At 43.2% G+C, this 22,748-nt stretch overlaps 1 protein-coding gene and 1 non-coding gene across 2 annotated transcripts; both read right to left on the reverse strand.

Annotated features, from left to right (window-relative positions):
* Window positions 1-5,476: 5,476 nt before the first annotated feature.
* Window positions 5,477-5,641, reverse strand: LOC121815207. Its single transcript, XR_006054880.1, has one exon. It is a non-coding gene; the product is annotated as a U1 spliceosomal RNA (small nuclear RNA).
* Window positions 5,642-10,390: 4,749 nt separating this feature from the next.
* LOC102309755 (pannexin-1) lies at window positions 10,391-22,192 on the reverse strand. The gene is made up of 8 exons (XM_005932640.3): window positions 22,024-22,192; window positions 18,158-18,357; window positions 16,949-17,064; window positions 15,223-15,410; window positions 14,759-15,037; window positions 14,160-14,382; window positions 12,976-13,174; window positions 10,391-12,435 (listed from the first exon to the last, which is right to left on the reverse strand). Exons 2-8 carry the CDS (start codon window positions 18,336-18,338, stop codon window positions 12,356-12,358), a joined length of 1,266 nt encoding a protein of 421 aa, XP_005932702.1. The 5' UTR covers window positions 18,339-18,357; window positions 22,024-22,192; the 3' UTR covers window positions 10,391-12,355.
* Window positions 22,193-22,748: the final 556 nt, after the last annotated feature.

Here is a 22,748-nt window from a genome sequence, read left to right on the forward strand (position 1 = left end):
GTGTGTGTGTGTGTGTGTGTGTGTGTGTGTGTGTGTGTGTGTGTGTGTGTGTGTGTGTGTGTGTGTGTGAGATTCTGCAGATAAATGCTTGCAAGTGATGTGTATGAATCGATGTGTGTGTGTTTCAGTCTAGTCACTGAGTGTTCAGGAAGGGCCCTGATGCTCCGGTACCTCACTGCCAGAAGGCAGCAGGTTGAGGAGTGTGTGAGGGGTGTGTGGGGTCCTCGCCAACGCCGGTGGCTTTGTGGATGCAGCCGGTGCGGTAAGTGTCTATGATGGAGGCACGAGAGGCTCCAATGATCTTCTCAGCTGTTCGCACTACTTGTTTATCCTGGATGGACTCGTGGTGCTGCTCAACCAAACGGTACGGAGGTGCTAAAAAAGAATCATTCCTCAGCTTGCAGAGCTGCGCGGCTGTTATTTCAAATGTTGCTGAAAGTTGAGCACACTAAAGCGTAACAATGATCTGTTTCTGTATTTGCAAAGTTTCTGTAAATGAACGATTAACAGCTTAGGTGTTGGGGATGAAAATAACCTGAAAGTTTCTTTTGTCACATTTCTGAGTTTCTATTGAATCATTTCCTGTTTTATTTTGTATTATTAGTCACTTTAATCTCAGGTTTATTTCCTGTCTTTCGTTGTATTTTTCCTTTAGTACTTAAAACTATTCAGGTTCACTTGTTTTTTGTCACTCCTGTTTCCAGTTAGACTCTCAGTATATACACTCACCTGCCACTATATTAGGGATGCCTGGGTAATACCATGTTGGGCCCTTTTTTGTCCCTTAATTCTTTCCTTAATTTGACAAAGTGCTGGAAACTTCATCATCAGCTGCACAATGATGCAAACCTCCTGTTAAAACATGCCAGCAGTGCCCTACTGGACTGAGATCACTCAGTGCAGACTGTGGTGACTGTGGAGGCTGTTTGACCAGTATAATGACCAACAAACCAGTTTGATCTTTGAATATGAAAATAAGCTTGAATGACAACCAATGAGAAGTTAAAGAAAACAGAAATACGGTGAAGCACAAGGTGCAGCTAATGAGGGCGGGTCCAACAATCACAAAGGAGGGAAAACACAGGACAACTTAACTAACCAAAATAAACAGGAAGTGAGTAACACAGACACAAAGCACCCAAACATGAAAAAAAACCCTCAAATTCTAAACAGGACCTGACATCACGGCATAAAAAGGGACCAGACGGATTATTTTTGACAGTCCAAAAACCAAAAGGCGGAACATCTACTTAAGTTGAGCCTCGTCTTCTCTGAAACAGTGAGCATGTGGGTGGGTGGGTGGGAGGTTTGGGGAGCTGCTCACTCACGCAGTGAACACAGCAGAGACAGAAGATGGTGGGGGAGGACGACAACGTGCATGAAAAATCACCGTGCAAGAGTTAAAGAGCGTGGCTAAGCCGCGATTCAACTTAAATTTCTCTGCTCGGAGAGAAAGCTGGAAGCAAAAGACTTTTTCTTACGTTTTCCTCTCATGTTGTGCAGCATTGCTCTCTGAATACTTGCTGCTGCCTCACCCAGGGAACACAGAGAGACACAGATGTCATCTGAAGCAGCAGGAACTCTGTCCGCAGATGTTTTTCTGTATAAAAAGAATACAAGAAGTGGTTGGGCGTAGCAATGAAAGCGCAAAATTGAAGCATCACAAACTGGTTTATCTTTATGCATTAAAAAACCAAACCAAAACATCCAATAACGCTCAACAATTAAATGTTTGTGCACAGCTCACTCTCATACTGATGCTAAAAAGCTAGTTTATAGCTTCATCTCAAGAAGGTTTGAATCTTGCAAAGTCTCATTGCATGACTGAGTTCAAAATGTTCCTAATGATCGGACACAAGTTTAATAATGAACGTCAGCAGCTCATCCGGCTCATGCTTCATCACAGCTCACAGGTTAGCGTAATGTGGGAAGTGCAGAAAGAAAGTGACACTGGGTTGCTTTGTGCAAAGAGTTAAACAGATAAAGGATGCGGTGGCCTTGAGCAGGTTAGTGTGCATCTTACACGAGAACCTGGCCGCCGCTGTGGGAGGGGCGGCGATTCAAAAGCAAACTTTGAACCTTGCTGTTCTTCTCGCTCTATGGTTAATTAGCATGTCTGTCTCTCTGTGGGCTTTTACAAGTTTCAACTTTTTAAAAAATTCCATTTCTGCATTTATTTTTTACAAACCATAGACTATATAAATATATATCTGAGGGTCTGTGGTGTCCACATTGTAAAGCGTCGACATTAGTGTCTTAGCTGCTGTTTGCTGGGTTTTTTAGACCCACCAGTGAATATATTTATATGAGAGAGTGGAGCTCCAAGCTATCAACTAATGATAGCAAGCTTTGTTAGATGCACATATCAGCTGATTTGTCCTAATAGCTCCATACATCAAACTTCTATAATATCACTGTTGGAAGGAATCAACTAAAAGTGGGTGGACAGAACTTTAAAATAATGTATTTATGGAGCTCAAGTGTCCCTTTGGACCATAAAAATTGAATGCAGATCGGAAACCTTCTAAAAATGGGAAGATTGAAACTCGGTGAACCACGGGCCAAAAATACTCTTACACCAGCGTGTTTATTTCTGCTGTCTGGGTGGAATCTGCGTCTGTGAGTCTGCGGCGTCCGGCTCACTTTGGAGACATCCTCTGGTGGCTGTTAGAGGAACTGCAGTTTTTGGCACTTCTGTGTGGGCTTCATTTGTGAGGTTGAGGCTGCAAGATACGCACTCGTGTTTTTGTCTTTGCAGACTCACTCTGGCTTATATTTATATTTTATCTATGCCATCTTTCAGCTTTAGACAGGCCATCTGTGCAGCGGTTACCACGATCGCCTCACAGCAAGAACATTTCTGACTTTTAACACGTTGGTTGTCTGAGGTCTGTTTCCTCCTGTGCCCTCTGGTTTCCTCCCACAGTCCAAAAACGTTCATGTGTGATTTACTGGCTGTTCTGTTGTATTCATGTTTACATGTGCTACAGAAATCCCACTCCGTACTGTATTCACGTGCATTTTAGCCACTTTTCCCCAGCTGTGATTCACCCACCTGGAGCTTCGCCTCCTCCAGCAGGTTCTGGCTTCTGACCTCCATGCTGAGATATACAGAGGAGAAATCGACTGTTTTTCATTGTGGTCAAATGTCAGGCAGCGTAAAGTGCACAGGGGACATTTGAGTTTTTAACAGCTTAGGGTGACAGAGGTGGCGTGAAAGGCATATGCCAGAGATCCAATGATTAGATAAAGCAGGCTGACAGCACAACACACCACTGAATGTCTGAACTTCTTTAACAACGCAACAAATAGCTATTATGGTACATGGGCTGGTTCTTTATACGCTTTATACAGCATGCCTGCTACATTTCTATGGTCCCTGCTAACATGGGTGAACTGCATGGACCAAATAACAAACACCTGTAGCTCATCTGCTAACATAGACAGCCATTTGCAAATGACATCATCGGATACATCATCAGCGCTCCAGATAAAGGTGGCGTGGCTACGTTTCAGCTGGCTGCAGGAGGGAGTGTCGTCATATCATCACCCTGACATGTCAAAAAATACTGATTTTAGCAATCAGCAAATCATGTAAGGACGCTAAACAAAGGTATGCAACATTTTCTCGACCCGAACAACTTGTCTGCAAACACTTGCACGTTAAAAAGGTTTTAGTGTGAAGGCAGACACTCACTTTTCAGTTTCACTACTGCTCACGGAGAAGTTGGCGAGTGTTTGCAGACAAGTTGGCGTCCTGCATGCAAACTACTCAGAACCGCAACAATGTGCAACCAAAGCTAACACAATGATTCCCTGCCAACCAGGGAATACACATTTACCCAATCGTAGGTCTTTCAGTGACCACTCAGACTGGAGGGTGGTCTCCAGACCTGTGTGACTAAGGTCTTAATTTTTGACCCTACAACTTCACACACCCAAAGTGACGTGTCATGATGAGTCACATGACAGCAAAACCTCAATAGATAACATTTATTTTTAACAGTAAAAAACAACACAGAGCAGCAAACAGCAGCATAGCTACGAAACAGGAAATCTGCAGCTTTGTCACATCCACCTCAACTTTGAGGTGACTGCCTCAGAGCTCTTTGTTTTTAAACTTATATACACGTTTCACTTCCAAAGAGCACTTTGAACAATAAGAATCTGAATCCAGTGAGCACTCCTACAGAAATACTAACTTTAAATACTGAACGTGGCCAGGCACTGCATTTAAAAGATAACAAACACACGCAACCCTGATTTAAATCCACCAGACAGGCCACCTGGAGTCCAGTTCTGCCCGTGAATCTGGAAAGTGTGAAAACTGCTGTGAAGTTTCCATTAAAATCCACAGTTATTCCTGTTAAAGCGAGACCACAGAGCAGAGAACAATATCTGCAAAGTTAAAAGTGACACTCGTCTAGATGATGAAGCTGTAAATCCTTACCATTTAGTTATATGTTACTAACAGTTAGTTAATCCAATTATTCCTACTGTATATTACTGTATACTGTCTGTGAAGGTTCTCAGTCATCCAGGTCATCGTAGTCTAAGGAGCTTGGAAAGAAAAGCGTCTGGACTTCTTTGAGTTGCTTGAAGATGTTTCACCTCTCATCCGAGAAGCTTCTTCAGTTCTAAGGGTCAAATGGTGGAGAGTCCTAATCATAATCCTCTACCTAATCATAATTAGGTAGAGGATCAGGGGTCCTTTGTCCCTCTTTGGGGGGGAAAACTCCCACTGGGTTTAAATCTGGGACTCTCCACCATTTGGCCCTTAGAATTGAAGAAGCTTCTCGGATGAGAGGTGAAACATCTTCAAGCAACTCAAAGAAGTCCAGATGATTTTCTTTCCAAGCTCCTTAGATTACTGTATACTAGTAAATGGCCTGCATTTGTATAGCGCTTTTCTAGTCCATAGGACCCCAAAGCGCTTTACACTACATTCAGTCATTCACCCATTCACACACACATTCACACACTGGCGATGGCAAGCCACATTGTAGCCACAGCTGCCCTGGGGCGCACTGACAGAGGCGAGGCTGCCGGACACAGGCGCCACCGGGCCCTCTGACCACCACCAGTAGGCAAACATGGGGTTAGTATCTTGCCCAAGGATATTTGACATGCAGCCAGGAGGCAGCCTGGGATCGAACCACCGACCTTCTGATTAGTGGCTGACCTGCTCTGCCACCTGAACTACAGCCACAGTATTCTTATTGTATATATTGTTCCTCTGTCTCTCTTGCTGCGTTGAGCATGTGTATGACAAAGTAATTTCCCTCGGGATAAAGTTCTTCTTATCTTATCTGTGACGTCTCTGAACATTTACAGAGCTCTACCGGCCTCTAGCGGAGAAACGAGGAAGCTGCACGCTACTCCACATCAGTCATATCATCTTCATATACACTTGTTAAATGATCTGGTTCTTCATAATAAGCGTAAATGTCGCCACAATTTCCTTTCAACATATGATTAGGGGAGAGCGCGAACGCAGTCCCCCACTACCAGAAATTATGCAGTCGAGATTCCCACATTTGGGGAATTCGCAGGCTTTCAGCAAAGCCAGAGTGCAATGGCTGAGCCTCGGCCTGAGAGAACCACCTTCTTGATCATGGTATCTCTCCTACCAGGTAAGTATGAGTTCTCCAGCTCACGCATAGGGAAGTGTTTCACACACAAACCGTGCACACTCACGGTGCTCACAATCTCACAATCAACACAAACACAGTCTGTAGGAAGCTGGGACTACACACTATTTATATATACACATGAAGCAGTTTCCAACAGAGCCCCATAAGGTTATTTAGCTTTACCAATACCGGGAGAATTTCCCATCATGCATTGCTGCATCTGCGCAACAAGAGCTAGCTGAAAGATAACTTTTTTCATCCATTTAACCTCCTTAAATCCACCAACAGACCACCAGGAAGTTCAGCTAACTCAAAGGTCAAGCACGCTGCTAAACGAGTTTGTCTGATACTCGGGGAAAAGAGGATAAATGCAAAAGTTTTCGAGTTGAAGCACAGTCACTTCCGGTCTTTTCGTTAACTGCTGCTAGGCAACCAACAGTTTCCCGCTACGGTCTCGGAGTATGAACAGCGCTGCTCACGAAAACACGTCTGTGAACATGTCCGAGTGCAACAAACAACCAGAAAACAATCCAAATAAAAACACTCTAAAAATTTACTCATTAACAACGACTGAATTCACTCTGAGCAAATGTTTGCTTTGGCGGGAGTTTGTTACATGCTAAAGATAGCAGGACGTCTCAAATCACGGGGGTCCGGCGCACATGCACGTGTTAGTACACGTGCTATAGAGTATAAATATACTATAAATTATAGTTTAGTTTAATAAACCAGAATATTTTTATATAAGAGTTGGCAGGTCGTCTTGTAATCGGAAGGTTGCCAGTTCGAGCTCCGGCTCAGACAGTCTCGGTCGTTGTGTCCTTGGGCAAGACACTTCACCCTACTGGTGGTGGTCAGAGTCCGGCAGCCTCGCCTCTGTCAGAGAGCCCCAGGGCGGCTGTGGCTACAATGTAGCTTGCCACCAACAGTGTGTGAATGTGTGTGTGAATGGGTGGGTGACTGGATGTGTAAAGCGCTTTGGGGTCCTTGGGGACTAGTAAAGCGCTACACAAATACACGCCATTTGAAAATTACAATCACCCCCTCATCTAATGACCACAAGAGGAAAATGCAAATGAACCAAAATACTCATTAATCTGGACACAAGAACTTTTTGTAGTTTTTTTAAAAGTTATTATTTTATCAATATACATATTTTTCCTCAACACAAACTCCAAACGCATTAAAAAATATATACATAATGGTCATTCTAATGTAACCAAATATCAGCGCCCCCTGTTGAATAATTTATGTCACTGCGCATTTTCCCGTCATGCTCGGAAGAAAAACATGTGAGTTGTGTAAATGAGCTTCTAAACCACTTACCTTAAAATGTAAAATTCAAAGCAGGTCAGCTTTATAGGCAGGTAATAAACGTGGCAAACAGCACAGATAAGATAAGATACACAAGGGACGGAAGGGGTGGGGCGCTTCAAGGTTAAAACGTGCTACATATTCCCAAAGAAAACCTCTGCAAAACTCCGGAGGAAAAGTGCCATTCTTCGAAGCGCCACACGCTGTCACCAGTAAGCCAATCAGAGAGCGCAGTACCATTTGAGTAAAAGCAACTCAATTAATGAAAAAAATGGTTTGAATTCGTTGAATAAAAGTTTGCAATTTTATTTGAATCAAAACTATTATTTTAGAATTTTTCCTGTTATAAATATAATTTCATAGTGTGAACATTTTTTTTTAAAAGAAATGTAAAATGAACATTTCAGCAGATCAATCTGAAATTAAGCTCAGATGTGAATATGTACTTTTTTTCTGCATCATTTAGGCTGGAGATTATTTATGTACAAAAATCTATAAAATGGTTAAAGTAAAGTAAGGTCTGTCACCTTTTCTTTTAATGTGGTGTGCTGGACAACCAGCAAGCCCTGGTCACAAGACCTCAGGGACCTGCTGGGAATTTAAGGATGAAGAAGATCACTGATGTAAATTGGAGGTAGTCCGTGCTGAGCCCTGAAGGTCAGAATTATAATCTCAAAATGGAGCCAATGCAGCTGGATCAGCAGGGGAGTGACATGGGAGTACCTGGAAGCCTTGGTCAAAAGCCTTGCAGCAGCATTTTAAACACCCTGCAGACGTTCCAAGTAAGCATTACTTAGACAGATACACAACGAGTTACAACGGTCTAAACAACACGAAACATGAAAAAGCATGTATAATCATTTCAAGTTCAGAATGTGACACAATAGGACTCAGCTTAGCAATATTTCTTAAGTGGTAGAAACAGCAGCGGACCAGAGATTTAACATGAATATCCAAGGACAGAGCTGAGTCAAATGTAACACCAAGATTCCTAATAGAAGATTTAACAAAAGAAGCGAGGGGGCCTAAATCTTTTACTACCAAAGGTACAAATTTCTCAGGAGCAAAGACAAGGACTTCTGTTTTCTCAGCATTAAGTCGAAGATAATTATCAGCCATCCAACCTCTGATATAATCTAAGCATCTCTGCAAATTTTGAAGTTTAGAAACATCATGTGGCCTAAAGGAGATATATAGCTGAATATCATCTGCATAACAATAATACGAAATGTCCTTAAAAGTGCTGAGAGGGAGTAAAGAGGGAGTAAATACAACAAAAAAATAGTAAGGGTCCCAAGACAGAACCTTGTGGCACACCATAGCCAAGAGAAGCGAGAGAGGACCTGAAATTGGAGGTAGCCACAGAGAAGGATCGTCACACAGATAGGATTTAAACCACTCCAAAGCAGTTCCTGATATACCCACCCAGTGTTTTAGTCTATCTAACAGAATATGATGGTCGACAGTATCAAAGGCAGGTCCAACCACAGTAAAACAGTGCACTCGCCAGCATCATAATTCATCAATATATCACTGGACACTCTAAGAAGTGCAGTTTCGGTGGAACGAGCTCTACGAAAACCAGATTGGAAATTATCAAGAATGTTATGATCATCAAGAACTGCTGTGAGTTGCTTGGCCACAACCTTCTCTAAAACCTTGGCAATAAATGGTAATTTTGAGATAGGTCTATAGTTGATAAGCAGAGAAGCATCAAGTTTGGGCTTTTTTTAACGGTGGGTGAATAACAGCACCTTTACAAAAAACAGGGACCTGACCAGAAAGCAGAGAGGCATTGATAACTGTAAGCACACTAGGACCAATGGACTGAAAGACGTTTTTAAACAAAGGTCCAGATAAAACATCGAGAGCGCAGGAGGACGATGTCATTGAATCAACTAATTTGACCAGCTCAGGTAAGGACACTGGTAAAAAACCTTTCTAAAGTAACAGGACTAAAAGAGTTTGGAGCAGACAAGAGGTAGACAGAAGGAGAGATATTGTTCCTCACCTTGCTAACTAAAGATGATGTGAATTGAATTATTATTCTTATAACACATTAATATAGCATTAATGTAGATTATTTAATTCTTGAATTTTATCCTCTTCAATAATAAAAGAAAACATCCATTTTTAGTAAAAGTTTGAATCTGTTCTGGTGAGTAAGCTGGAGGTTAATGGAGCAGAGGTGCTCATATCAAAAGCACGACGCACATTCATGGGAATCATGTTTATCTCATGTTGTTGAAACATGAAGGTTGGGTGTCTCACGGTGATTTAATAGACATGTTGGATTACTGGAATTCCCACAGATCCTGTCCCACAGTCAGAGGTCCTCACGCTGCAGTCCTTTGAAATAATCTGAAAAATCAGCCTGACATTGTCGTGGTCCTGAGTCTGGTGACTCAGTGTTTTGTGTTTCTTTATTATGTTCTTGTTTATTCTGATTGTTTATTCCATTAAGATTTGCCATTTGGTAGGTTTCTGTTCTGTGCCTCCCCTGGTCCCACTTTTCTGTGTTCCCTCTGTCTGTCCACGATGTTATGTCTGCTAATTAATCTGCGGCTGTTAAGTTCTGTGTCTCATCTGTTTACTTCCTGTTTTACTTTGTAGGTCTGTGCTCTCCCTGTCTCGTCAGTGTAATCAGCGTCAGCCGTGTCTCCCAGCTGTTTCCGCTTAGCTCTGTAAACCTCTTGTGTTTAGTGTCTGCATCGTACCTTCATACCACCCCCGTTTGTTCTGTTTGCTAGTTTTTTTTGTATTCCCAGTTCAGTTTGTGCACAGCAATAAAGCTGTTAAACTTTTTGTCTCTGCGTTTGTGAGTCCTGCATTTTGGATCCTCTCTCCCTGCACACAGCCATGACAGACATATGTTAAAGACTTTGTAGTATTATATTAACCAACGGAGCACTTTGCTCTCAGATTGCAGGCCTTACTCGTGGTTTCAGGAGGCAGAACCTTCAGCTTTCTGTGGAACCAGTTCCCAGTTCGGATCAGGTGACCCTGAAACCTCCCATAGTTATGCTGCAACAGGTCTTAGATGCTGACGGCTTCTATGATGCTCTCCCCTGTACTTTGTCTTTTCTCCTGCTCTGAGCTCCTTTTTGTCTTCTTTCCCCTCAGTTTTTTTTTTGTCAGGAGTCTTTGTATAATTACAAATTATTTGTTTATGCGTGCTTTCTCTCAGTAAATATTCCCTTTTTCTGCGCAGCTTTTTAACAATCTTGCCTGCAGCTCAGATTAACCTTAAAATTTTTTGACGAAGACGAAGACGAATAATAATAATAATAATAATAATAATAATAATAATAATAATGGTCTGGCCCCTGAGATCAGATTGGGCCACCAAACAGCACGAGCTTAAGGATGTAAATAGCACCATGTGTTTGAGCATTGTATAGATCTGCTCAAGCCCCCGACCCACCCACACAACACACACACAGTTTATGGTGAGGTCAGTTTTAACCACTGCAGTCGTGTTTACGAATGAACAAACTTACACTTCAAATCCAGAAACACAGGAAACGTTAACAACATCAAGTCTCTCTTTACACATTGCACAAATCTGAATCCCAATAATACTCAGCCATGACATTCAAAACACAAACAAGTTCAGAAAACAGTCACTGGTGTGGAGTGAAGAGAACAAGTTTCATCGATGCATGCAAAAAAGATCCACAGGCACTTTAAAAACACAAAAAACGACGATCACACAGAGTCCAGTGAGAGGATTTTATCCCTGAGATCCCCCAGCAGACACGACGAGTTGATTTCCAGATCAAGACTTTTGAACATCTGAGAGATTTACACGAGTTCTCTCACAGCGATAAAACCTAAAACCTGACTTTGGATTATTTATGTCTATGTTAAACAAAGAAAACCTCGTAACCTTAAAAATATGTACACAAAACCAAGCTTCATGCAGTTGTACCTCTTTTTCTTTGTAGCTTGACATGCAAAGGACCGTTTAATCACATCCACACATGAGAAACACGTTCAGTTCTTAAGCAGGAAATCAGTCTGGGGAGCCAAACCCTGAACAAATACTGGGACTGCATGTTCATGAGTTAGCTACCTTTTAATGATTCCAGTTTCATTTTCCTTTAAAGCGCTAACGTTGACTTGAAATGTGATTGACAATCGCATGAAAAACTCGTTCTCCCACTAAGGCAGCTCGCAGGAACAATCAGTCTGACAATATTGACTTTAAAAGCAGTTTTAGTGGCAGGAGGAGGAGCGGCTCTCCTCTCAGCGCCTCGTCTGGTCTCTAAAGGAAGAGAAAGCTCATCACTTCGGTCACGATGAGGGTGGAAAAGATTCCACGCTCAGGTCTCCACAGACGCTCCCTTCTTCTCTCACTCGTGAACGAGACCCTGACTGGAAGGTAAACTTTTGTCTGATAATCATGGAACCATACGGAGCTCCTGAAATGACTGTTTTTGAAACACGACGTGATCAGTTAGGACCAGAACTGACTGTGTCAGAATTTCACATTTTATTAAATATAGCCTGAACCTTGCAGCTGAGCTCACAAGGTCATCAGGAGAGTGTTTACCGAGGTCACTGAAGGCTGTTTTCACACAGACAACTAGAAGTGTTTTTGTGGCCCAAGGTGCAGGTTTATCAGACTCTGACACTATGTCCACGAAGATGTTCCATGCAGTAAGCCTGTTAAACACCCTGAGACACAGCAAAGGCCAAAAAAAGAACATATACACACACACATATATTTTTTTTAAGTCTGAATCTGTCATTGAGGTTGTTCAGGCTTATTTTTTGGCTTATTGATGAAGTCCTGGGAGAGTTTTCAGCAGATAGAGCGAGAACCGTGAATGTACAACAGAAAGAAAACAACCTTACATTGCTCTGATTCCCTGCTTTGTTTATGCATAAAAATCCTAACGAACGACCCTGCAGGAAGCTAGATTCTCACAGGGAGCAGATAAGGGCGACTGAGGCAGCAGAGGTGGAACCGGGTCACAGTGTTTTTATAAACAGATGTTTTTATAAAGTTCTGCATTCGGGAAGTGGCTGTGTAAATGAGCAATGCATACATTACATAATACACGAAGGCTGGACCAAAACACGTCAGCGGGAACATAAAAGCATCGTCAGGAGGAAAGATGTTCCCAGTGCGACCTTTCAGGAGCTCCATATTCAGTGATTGTGTGTCAGAAAATGTAAAAATCCAAGTTAAGCTTTCAGGATTGTAGTGTTTGAAATTGTCCTTAAAAAAAAAAATTCAGAGGAAGTCGAAATCAGTACCATCGGGAGTTTTAGCCAATCATCCTCCAGCATCCTGCCATTTTTCCACGATCTACCGGACAGACAAAAAAACAAACTCTCCATCCTCTCTCCTCTGAAGAAAACGATTTAAAGTCTGAGTTTGTTAATCCCACGCTGAATCATCACATCGGTCTCTGTCGGAGGACGCCTCCGTCGCCGCTTCCTGCTGCATCGCTGTTCTCTTGCAGCAGAGGTCTGAGCTCTAAAAACACACAAATAAGCCCGTCTGTTACTGAAATGGACCTGAAAACCTGTCTGTAGAGGTTTGTAAAAACAGAGTTCACAGTGTTTCCCAACATATAAAACACTTTGGGTTTTATATAAATCGACACCGAACGTCTTTTAATTCAAAGTCTATCAAAATGCTGCGTCAACTGTTCACAACTTACAATTTAGTATTTAATAAAAGATCAAGTACTGACTGGGTCATTGAAGAATATCAGATTTCTCTGCCAGATTCCAAAGAGCTCGAGTGGGAACTTATTCTTCCAGATTTGTAACAACTTTAATATTAAACCTGAGGCTGAAGCCTTGAAACTGCAGCTGTTATTCATATTCTGGAATCGCAGGGAACTGGTTCTGCTGGTTGAACCATCATCTCCTCAGAAACCTGCAGTCTGTCGCTTCTCTGTCCCTCCCGTAAATAAACACCACTGTGATGTCAGATTATACTTTTTCATCCACATCCTTACGAGAGCACCCACTCCTTCCAGTGAGATTTCAAAGCTGTTTCTTTTCTCACCTTTCATCTCAGTTTCCGTCTTGCTGCAGTTTTCTTTGGACGAGTTTGGACCCTCGTCGTTATCAGGCATCGCTGAAGCACTGGTGGGTTTCAACCCGTCTACGTTGTCCATCTTCACCAGGCAGAGATTCTGCAGCAGGCCCATGGGGTCGAAGCTTTCTCCGGCGTGCTCGCCTCGTCTCCTCAACATCTCCAACACCTACGGCCAGAAATCGTCAGGGAAGAAACGCACCATGTAGGATACTAAAACATGCTTTATTTAAACCCGGCAGGGCTGCAGGAACACCACAACAAAACACAAGTGCATATATGAAGAAAGCTAAAAATCTGCCTCCAATTCAGTTTGCAGTACTTTTTATGTGTTCATGCATGTCCAATAACCACAAAGTTGATTCTCTGGACCTGCACAACGCTTTCAGTGGGAGAAATGTGTCCTCACTCATCCGCGCCTCAACTGGCCGCACGTTTCCACGACCTTATAAACGCTAACGTTGCGTAACCATAGAAACCAGTGCGATTACATAACAACGAACCACGAGAGCGTCATCATAAATGGTCAGTGGTCATGTGGGCTATTCACAGGGAATGGATCACAGCACTGTGGATGATAAAAGTCACACTCTTATAATACTGTTTATAAGGTCTGCTGAGACTTGGTGATCAAAACGCTTCTCACACTGAAAATGTTCCATCCAGATGAACTGAAACAACTTTCTGAGATATTTTTTCCCAGTATTAGAGTTACCAAACCACATGTAGGACAAAGAGCATGCTTATGTGGGACAGTTTCTGACAATGAAGGGTAAACTGGGAGAGGTTTGGCATTTAACATGTGAAGGAGTCATATGCACTTTGTTTTCTTCTAACAGGCATAAAAGGATGATGTTTGGTTTCATGCTCTCATTCATATGCTCACATAGTCAGAGAGCCACGATGCCTTTTTTTAACCCCGAGTTTCTTGTGCAACATCTATTTAAGCCAATCAGAATGTGGGATTTCATCACAACACATGAAATGGGAGAATGGGACATAAAGAGGGAAATTGGGTCAACGTAACTATTCCAAACACAACAGAAGGATCTGGTTTCTCATGTACGAATGATTTGATTTTATGGTCAAACAACTTCACATAAACACAGACCAAGTTCGGCCGTTTGTCATTTCTGATGCTTTAAAATACACACCTTCATATATTTGTAGGATTTCAGTTCACTGATGTTCTCCTCCAGTAGGAGCAGGTAGAGCGAGAGATCGTCACATTGGCCACCGGGTTTGGGCAGGACGCTCACAGTGGGCAGTGATTGGTAGGTTTCAAGGAAGTGGGCGTGGTCATAGCAGTAGAGGGGACGCAGACTGGCGTAGATCACAACTGGAATCAACGTGGCGAAGACGATCAAGTTTACGAAGCTGAGAAGAGTAATCAGAGAGATGGAGGCCTTAAGTATCCCAAAAGACCAACCTACTGGCATAATGGCAACAAAAAACTCTTTTTATCCAATGAAATGTGTCAAAAATGTGCCTTTTGGAGACTGACTCGCTTTTTGGAGCCAGCCTCTAGTGGGCGTTAGAGGAACTGCAATTTATGCCACTTTATTTAACCCCCTGCCTGGTACCTGCAGTCTGCCATTCCCAGTTTAATGAATTTCAGTTTTTACTATTCTTGAAAGCAAAAGAGTTCAGATCTAATCATTGCACCACAGGTAAACTTGTTTGTAAAGCACAAATCAAAGCTTATTCTGATTTTTGATGCATAAACTCTTCAATGCAAAGCTCAGGAAAATACCTCAGCAAGGAGAAGACTCCCACGGCGATGAGCTTACACTGCACCCTGTCAGGGACGCCGGTGTCTGACTCGAGCAGGCCGACACGCAGCTTGCAGCCGAAGTCGTCTGTAGTGGAGGCCAGGCGGAGGTAGTAGCCCAGGCAGACGCAGGCGCAGAGCAGGGTGAACAGAGTCAGAACGCGGCACAGGAAGTAGTAAATGATCAGCTTCCTTGAGCAGCGCTTGGTCATCAAGAACTTCTCCACCATTGGGTAATTGAAGCAGCCCTCGGTGGGATCGCTGTGGGAAGAAAGGGTAGAAAGAGCAGATTAAAGTGAGGTCGTGCTGGTTCTTTATGGATTTGCTGGTAAACACACAGTCAGACCAGTAGATGCAACAGTTATTCCACTGATTGGAAGCTTTTTGCCATGTTCCCAAACAATGAAGTGCATCCTTCCCACCCTGTTGGCTGTAAAGTGCTGTACCTGTCAGCGGACGGCTGCTCTGCTGTCGCCATCCGTTTGGCCAGAGTGACGGCGCGGTTATAACAGCGGTCCAGCTCCTCCATGATGAAGGCGAGGTCAGACTGCAGGAGCGGCGCAGCGCAAAATCTCCAGAACAACGCCGGGGCGTACATGAGCACGGCCACCAGCAGCAGGATGTAAGGAAAGAACTGGAGAGAGGACACAGGAGAGGAGGCAGCAGAGCTTTAAATAAGACCTAGATGTTTCCACAAATACGACTGCTGATAAAAGGTGTGGACAGCTGACACACTGACACCGAGGCTGCTGTTATGCTGGCGTTTGCGTTGATAAACTAATGCCTGATGAAACAGACAGAGATAACACTTTCACTTTCATAGAGAAATGAGAGAGTGTGTGTTCAGTTCTCCAGTCTTACTGTGGAGTAGTATCTCACATCATAAACCATAAAGTTTACAAGTGCTTTAAGAAATTAAACAGATATGAATAAACTGAAATGTTTATTCACCAAATGTTTAATCTTCTCTCTGGCTCTGTAGCAGAGACCCTCAGCCAGCCGGCCCGATTACTGCAGTGGGATTTCCAGCAAAGCCCTGAAAGATCTCCACTCTGTCCAAACCTTCACCTTCTAACAGGCTCTTAGCTCTGGGCACATATCACCCCCACCCTCATAAATCTCCACTGACCCCTCAGCACCCCTCTGACCTGCTGCACCCAACCACGCGTCTGCTTTCTATCCCTCGCCCAACCTCCACGCCTCTGGGCTCAGAGCCTTCACTGTGGGCTGAAGGCTCTGAGCTTCACATCGACCTTTTTATGAAACATTTAAGAGACTTCTCAAAACTCGCCTTTTTGTTTATTGATGCTCTTATATTGAGTGTCAGCTTGTTTCTGTTCTTTAGGTGACAGATATTAATACGGTTCCATTTTGCTATTGAAACTATGACAGACAGATCACAGACAGATCACAGACAGATCACAGACAGATCACTTGGACTGGGTGTAAAATGTGGCCTTTTTAAGAAGCGACAATTTTATGTGAATGCCTCCACGTAGTCTCCAAAAATAAAGTGAATTAAAAAGGGTGGAAACAAAGTTTCCCACGGCGATCACACTCACTTAATATCAACTCTTTATTTTAACAAACAAACAAACATTTTTAAATGAAAAACAAAAAGAAATCAGCAGATTTAGAGAGGGAATGAGCCAAGAGTGAAAGTGTGAAGGCGAACCGATAGCTTGATTTGAATCTAAGCTTCTCTCTGTGATTAGGCTCCAGTGGATTTTACTTAGAAATGAAACCAACTACAGACTGAGTGACATAAGAACCACAAACCCCCCCAAAAAAGTGGTGAATCATAACAAAAGAAAGATATGGGTATGCCCTTTCTCATTAACGACAAAAACCTGAACCATGAAGAGGAGAAAGCAAAGCTCTGAGGGTTAACTGTGCTTTTGTGCACGATCAGCTGTTTGATCGTCAGTTTCTTGTGCAGGTTTATCCGGTGTCATTATAGAAAGATCGTTGTAGGTATGTAAGGAAACATGCACGCCCATTACAGTCCTCAGAATGCACCCTACTAAAAATATCCGAACCACACCCTGAAATCTCAAACCCGAGGCTGCCTGTGAACGTCAGAAAGCTTTCCTTTCACTCTGAATCAAACACAGTGAGATTAAGATGGCTTACACCTTTTCAGTAACTGTAGCACTGTGTGTGTGTGTGTACCTTGTGCAGCCACAGAGGTAGAGTCTGCGTGTGCACGGCCGCCCAGCAGAAGGAGTCCACATAAGCTGCCTGCCTCCATGAGAAGTTAGTCGGAGCAAAGCAGCTGATCTGAGTACCTGAGAGAAACATGGAGACATGAAATAAGCCCCAGCAGCAGGGTCAGAATCAACACGAGTGACACGGCATAACCTTCAGTCCACAGTCTACTTCCTGGAAACAGATCAGGATTCTTGCAAGACCAGATCTGTCTGTGGTTGAGTGGATTTCTTAGAAAGATTTCTCACAGAATGAAGTGACCCAGACAGGACTCGTACAGGTTCGAGTTAAGACTGTAAGGCTTTTTAAACATGACTGTGAATAAAATTGAAGAAAACATCAGTCACACGGCGTTAGAGACGCCAGCTGGTTGGTTCAGGAGACGTTCTGTCAGAAATGCCAGGCGATGAATAAAAGGCCTTCTGTGGGTTCTTTCATCTTTTTTAAACATTCATTTGTTGTTTGTCTGAAACTTGTGTTTTCATGCTGCTGTAAGACAAATTCAAACACACCTGGAGTTTAGCATCTTCCCGATGGACACCTAGACATGTGGACTGGTTCCAAGTTCAGATCTTTAGACCACTTTAGACCCACACAGACAAGATCCAAGGAACTAAGCTACCCGAGAGGCTAAAAAGCCCAACTGACCTCATATTTTATACAGGAAATCTTTTTATAAACCAATCTGTCTGTGTTTATCACACCTGTGCCGTTTCCTTTATCTATGAACATAATTTCTGCATCTGCCACCAAAGTACGGACACAATTTAAGAGCAGCATGGAAGCAAGGACAGAAAAACGGCCACATGTAAGCAGAAGCAGCGTCAGAGGAAATGGAAGTGTTTTAAGAGAAGATATTTATGAAAAGGGTAGAACCGTCTGTTAGCCGACACGCACTGAAAAACATCACGGGCAGTGATTAGAAGCGGAAAACTACAGAAAATGAATAAATGAAAAGCTTTAGGAGAAGAAAACTGACAAAAACGTTTCTATGATTAGAAATATGACAGTGGTGCGTACAGATGTGCAGCTGGAGTCTCTTAAAGGCTATTCAGGCTGGATTCTGTGACTTCTGATGAACTCTTCTTCATGAGATTACCACCTAACATTTAACTATCACACAGTCACCTGCGTCATGGAGCCAACTTTGCTCGTTCCCCCGGCTTCACTCACCGACTGAGACCTCCTGAGCGAAGGCCAGAGAGATGAGGAGGAGGGGAAGGCCCACGGCCACGCAGGTCACGATCTTGTCCACGGCGAGCTCCGTTCGAACGTTGCGGTATCGAGCCTGGTTCGGGTCCTTCAGCAGAAAGTCGCTGAACACGTACTCCGTAGCCACGTGTGCAATGGCCATGTCTATGCTCTGGTCTTACCTGTTGACACAAATCAACAAGCATCTCCGTTAGCACGTCTCACAGAGGTAATGCGAAATCAGCTCGCTCTGTGCCATGACTTTGGTTGTTTTACCTTCATACTATGAAAACGTTTGGCTTAAATCTGATGCATTTTCACAAATGTTTTGCAGTATTTTTGGGCACTAATGTCTTTAGAAATATAGCAGATATTCAGAAACTTTGACATATCCTGTGATATTAATGATCAAAGTTGGTTACAGAAAAATTTGCTCGAAACAAAATATTTTTGGCTTTACACTGAGACGCTGAGCGTGGGCTTGTTTTCATCTGGCTATCTGTTGTACTTCTGAAGTTACGAGGGTGTGAAACATGCTTCGAAACTACGAATTAAAAACTGTCAAATTTCAACCCACACCCGTGCACCTCGAGGGCCTGTAACTGTGAAAATGACCTTTATATATTATATTAAATTGAGTTTGCACGGCTCTGACATGTTCCCCGAGTTCCCGTCGCCTTTTTGCCAGGCAAATTTAATGTGAGCGATGCAAAGCAGCACACGAGGTGAACGTGTCCTGTTACAGCAGCTACTTAATTTCCCAGCTCGCTGCCTAATATCGCTCTAACGCAGCCATAATTAAATAATGCACTAACATAATAACCTGTATTAGTCTTTAATTAGACATTCCAGATTCCATAATGAGGTTTTGCTCATTTTGTTCGCCAACAGCAGCTTTATTTAACTCCACTTTCTCCTGTTTGTCAGTGTTCACTCCGTGAGCACTTTATTAGGATCACGGCTCCATGTGCATTCGTGCAAATTAGCCAGTCATGTGGCAGATTCAGATAATTTGTGTAAATTCTATTATTACTCAGAGTCACAGAGATTAAAGTTGGGATAATCTACGGGAAAAGAAAATCATCACAGACAGAAAGGACACGCTCCATCTGCAGTACTGAGAATATCTGCTAAAAATGAAAGGCAAACCACAGCTGATCTACCGTTTTATCTAAAGTGTCTGTATTTAAATCAAACTTTGACTTCTTGTCTCGATTATTTAGAGCTGCTGGTTCACATGAACCGAAATGGGCGCAGGGGGAGGATGAAGGAGCCTCCTCACTGGACATTTCTTTGGTCTTTGGAGGAAAAACCGCTCACACCACTTAGTGAAGGTCAGGCCACGTTCCTGCTCCACTTCCTGCAGAAAACTCATAATCAGCGAGCTGCCAGCATACTTTAAGACAACTCTTGGTCCACGACGGCTCTGACGATCGATCCCTGAGGGGATCCAGTGCAGGGTGAGAAACTGCTGCACAGGGTTTTATTGAGGCCGACCCTCTGAACTCAATCTTCCATCTTTGGGCACCTTTATTTTTTATTTTATCAACTGTAGAAAAGCATTAAACAGGCTGGAACAGTCAGGCTGTGCCACTCTGAGTGACCTTCGGCGTAAATTCAACATGTTTATGGAACGAGGCTCAGCTGTGAGCATCACTTCAGACCCTCAGCAGTGTTTTCATGCTCAGCTCTTAAAGCCGGCACTCAGAGACACCGACAGTCATGTCGATGTTTTCCTCCATGATTCACGGTGACAGCAGACGTTTTCTGGATCTTGTAGTGTGTTTGGTACGGGTTCTGTCTGCAAAGCAAACTGCTCTACAGGGATATTGGTTTCATTTTTCTCTACTGAACAAATATTCCAACAATTTCCTCTTAATAAACTGAAGCTTGCACACAATTTCACTTGTCAAAGGGTCAAAAATAGCAGGAAAACACACAGACCTCTGTTAAGTAAAGCAACACAGCCTCTTTGTCTTCACCGTGTGTGCCAGTCCTTCTCACATCCACAGTTTCCCTCCTGATCTAAATATTCATCATGAGCATTTCTTGGAAGTCTGGTTAAGCTGAGAACTTTTGCTCTGTAGTCATTAACATAACAGCACAGAGCTCTTTAAAATCACCTTCTGTTAAAGCCTGGAGCCTCACGGTTATTATCCACAGCGTCATGCCATGAACAAAGATTAAGATTAGTCACTATGAGTCATGAGGTACAGGCCACTTCAGCCACCAGCGCCGCTGCTCCTCAGCTGTGCAACCTCAGACTCGTGGAGTAAAGCGAAGCCTGATTTTAATAAAGAAGGATTTCAAAACTCCTCGTGATCATCTTCCCACGACATCAACGGCCTGCTTTGTTTGCTTTACTTGTTTGTTTTCTTCATTTTTAATGCAAAGTCTTCATTATTCTCAAAGATGGGCTGACTACGCAACTCCGGAGCGTCAAACATGTTTTAGTTCAGGAGACCCGACGTGATCTGAAGTGACAGACGACTGCATAACAACACACGTCCCTCTAAAGGTTTTAAAGCTTAAAGAAGCAGAATTAGAAAATACAAGAAGAGTACTTCAATTTGTCATGAATTGTTGTCCTTGGGAAGTAAGTTTTATCAGGCTAAATATACCTGACGCTAATGACAGTGTTACAAAACCTCATGTCAATCTCCATGGCACTTTTTAAAAAATACAAATCAGGGTTGGAGTTTGTTTCCTGCCTCGTGTCTGTGGTTATGAAGGGGTGGGTGTGGTCAGCAGCAACACTCAGGTATGCTGTAGTGTTTAGGTGATGATCAGTTGGTGCCAAGAAAATATCCCCCACACCATCACACCAGCAGCAGCCTGAACAGCTGACACAAGGCAGGATCCATACTGTTCTTTATGCCAAATTCTGACCCGACCATCTGAAACCCACAGCAGAAACTGACACTTCTTCCAACCTTCTGTTGTTTAACGTCGGAGCCCCGTGTGAACTGTCGTCTTAGCTGAGAACAGGAAACTGAAGCAACAGCGATGCACCAAAATTACCGAGAGGTTGTGGTCTGGCCCTGCAGCCCATCTGCCGCGCGCTCCGACGCGCCGTGGATTCAGAGATGTGCTTCTGTGTTCTCTTGGCTGTAGCACGTGTCTGTTGTTTGAGTTACTGTTACCTCCATATCAGCTCAAAGCAATCCAACCATTCTCCTCTGCCATCAGCGACACCACTTTACTCCAAAAACTGCCGCTCACTGGATATTTTCTCATTTTCTGACCACTCTCTGAAACACTCAGACCCACCTGTCTGGTAGCAACAACCATGCCAGTTCAAAGTCACTTAAGTCACTTTTAAGTCCCCATTCGGATGCTGTTTGAAAATCAGCTGGTCCTACATGTCTAAATTCACTCAGCTGCTGCCATGTGATTGGCTGACATTTCTATTAATGAACAAATGGAAAAGTGTACCTTATAAAGCTATACATAGATATTTAATGCCACAGAGGAAGGACAGAAAACCTTTAAATGTAGAGTTTTTGTATCTAAACAAGGTTGCTGTTGTTTTTTTAAATCTCTTGATGATTTTTGACCTGTTTGTCTCCATCTAACAATATTTCCAACCTTCCAGACACGTTCCCTCCTCTGTAATGCATCACCATAATGAAAAATATGGACTTATTAATAATTGTACTTTCACTTTCACACTTTAAAAACCGCCGGTGGACCGAAAACGACCGGTTCTGGCCACCGGGTCGCAAGTTTGACACCCCCGACGGCTGGGGTGGCTAACAGCGATGAAGCGGCATAAACAGACGGTAGAGTGACTTTTAACGAAGCTGTGATTTACTCAAAGCTGGCACACATCATAAACCCGCGCTTACCTGCTGCTGCTTCCGTCAGGTGTGTATCAAAGCGTCATGGCCGCGGTGGAGGCTGTGTGCAGCGGGAATCACTTCAGGTGCTTTCCAGCGCAGCTGCTCGGCGGTGTGGCCGCCAGGCATTCAACAGATAGAACAAAACAACTTTCGAAATCAATCCTCTTCCTGTAAGACTCAAAACTCCTTCCGTTCATCTTCGTGATGCCTTCATGTTGGCTCAGAATTTTCTGATCTCTTGCTGCCTTCAAGTGCAGCGCGGGATTTTGTAACTTGTAGCTCGGGAGTCAATCGGCGAGCAAACTCTGCTGAAAAATCTTTCTTTCTTTCTTTCTCTTTTTTTTAAAAAAAAAAAAAAAGTATTTTATCTGATATATAAATAGTCACTGATCTTAAATTTATTGCAGGCTACACACATCAGAGTTAGGTGCTCATCCAGAGGATAGAGCACTAACTTTTATACACTCTCCGAGGGATCGTGAAACTTCTGTTTCCAGAAGTCATGCAAATGACTAAAACTGTGTTTATTGGTTGATTCTTAAGATATTCATTCAACAGTCGCCTCAAGGTGCTTTATAATGAAGGTAAAGACCCTACAATAATACAGAGAACACGCTACAATCAAATGACCCCTTATGAGCAAGCACTGAGCAAGAAGTAGGCTGGGGCAGCCATCTGTGATGTATTTCAGTGCTGGACTTTGTAGACAGTCCCTGCATGCTCAGCAGGCA

Source organism: Haplochromis burtoni, unplaced genomic scaffold (genome assembly GCF_018398535.1).
Source record: "Haplochromis burtoni strain Fernald_Lab_line unplaced genomic scaffold, NCSU_Asbu1 Contig_153, whole genome shotgun sequence".
NCBI lineage: Eukaryota > Metazoa > Chordata > Actinopteri > Cichliformes > Cichlidae > Haplochromis > Haplochromis burtoni.

Excerpts from the sequence above, each read along its gene's own strand:
- LOC102309755 (XM_005932640.3), bottom strand. The coding sequence starts at position 18,338 with ATGGCCATTGCACACGTGGCTACGGAGTACGTGTTCAGCGACTTTCTG. Across the intron at positions 15,411-16,948 it reads TACCTCTGTGGCTGCACAAG|TTCTTTCCTTACATCCTGCT; the intron begins GTACACACACAC and ends TCCTCTCTCCAG. Across the intron at positions 14,383-14,758 it reads GGAGTCTTCTCCTTGCTGAG|CTTCGTAAACTTGATCGTCT; the intron begins GTATTTTCCTGA and ends TACTCTTCTCAG.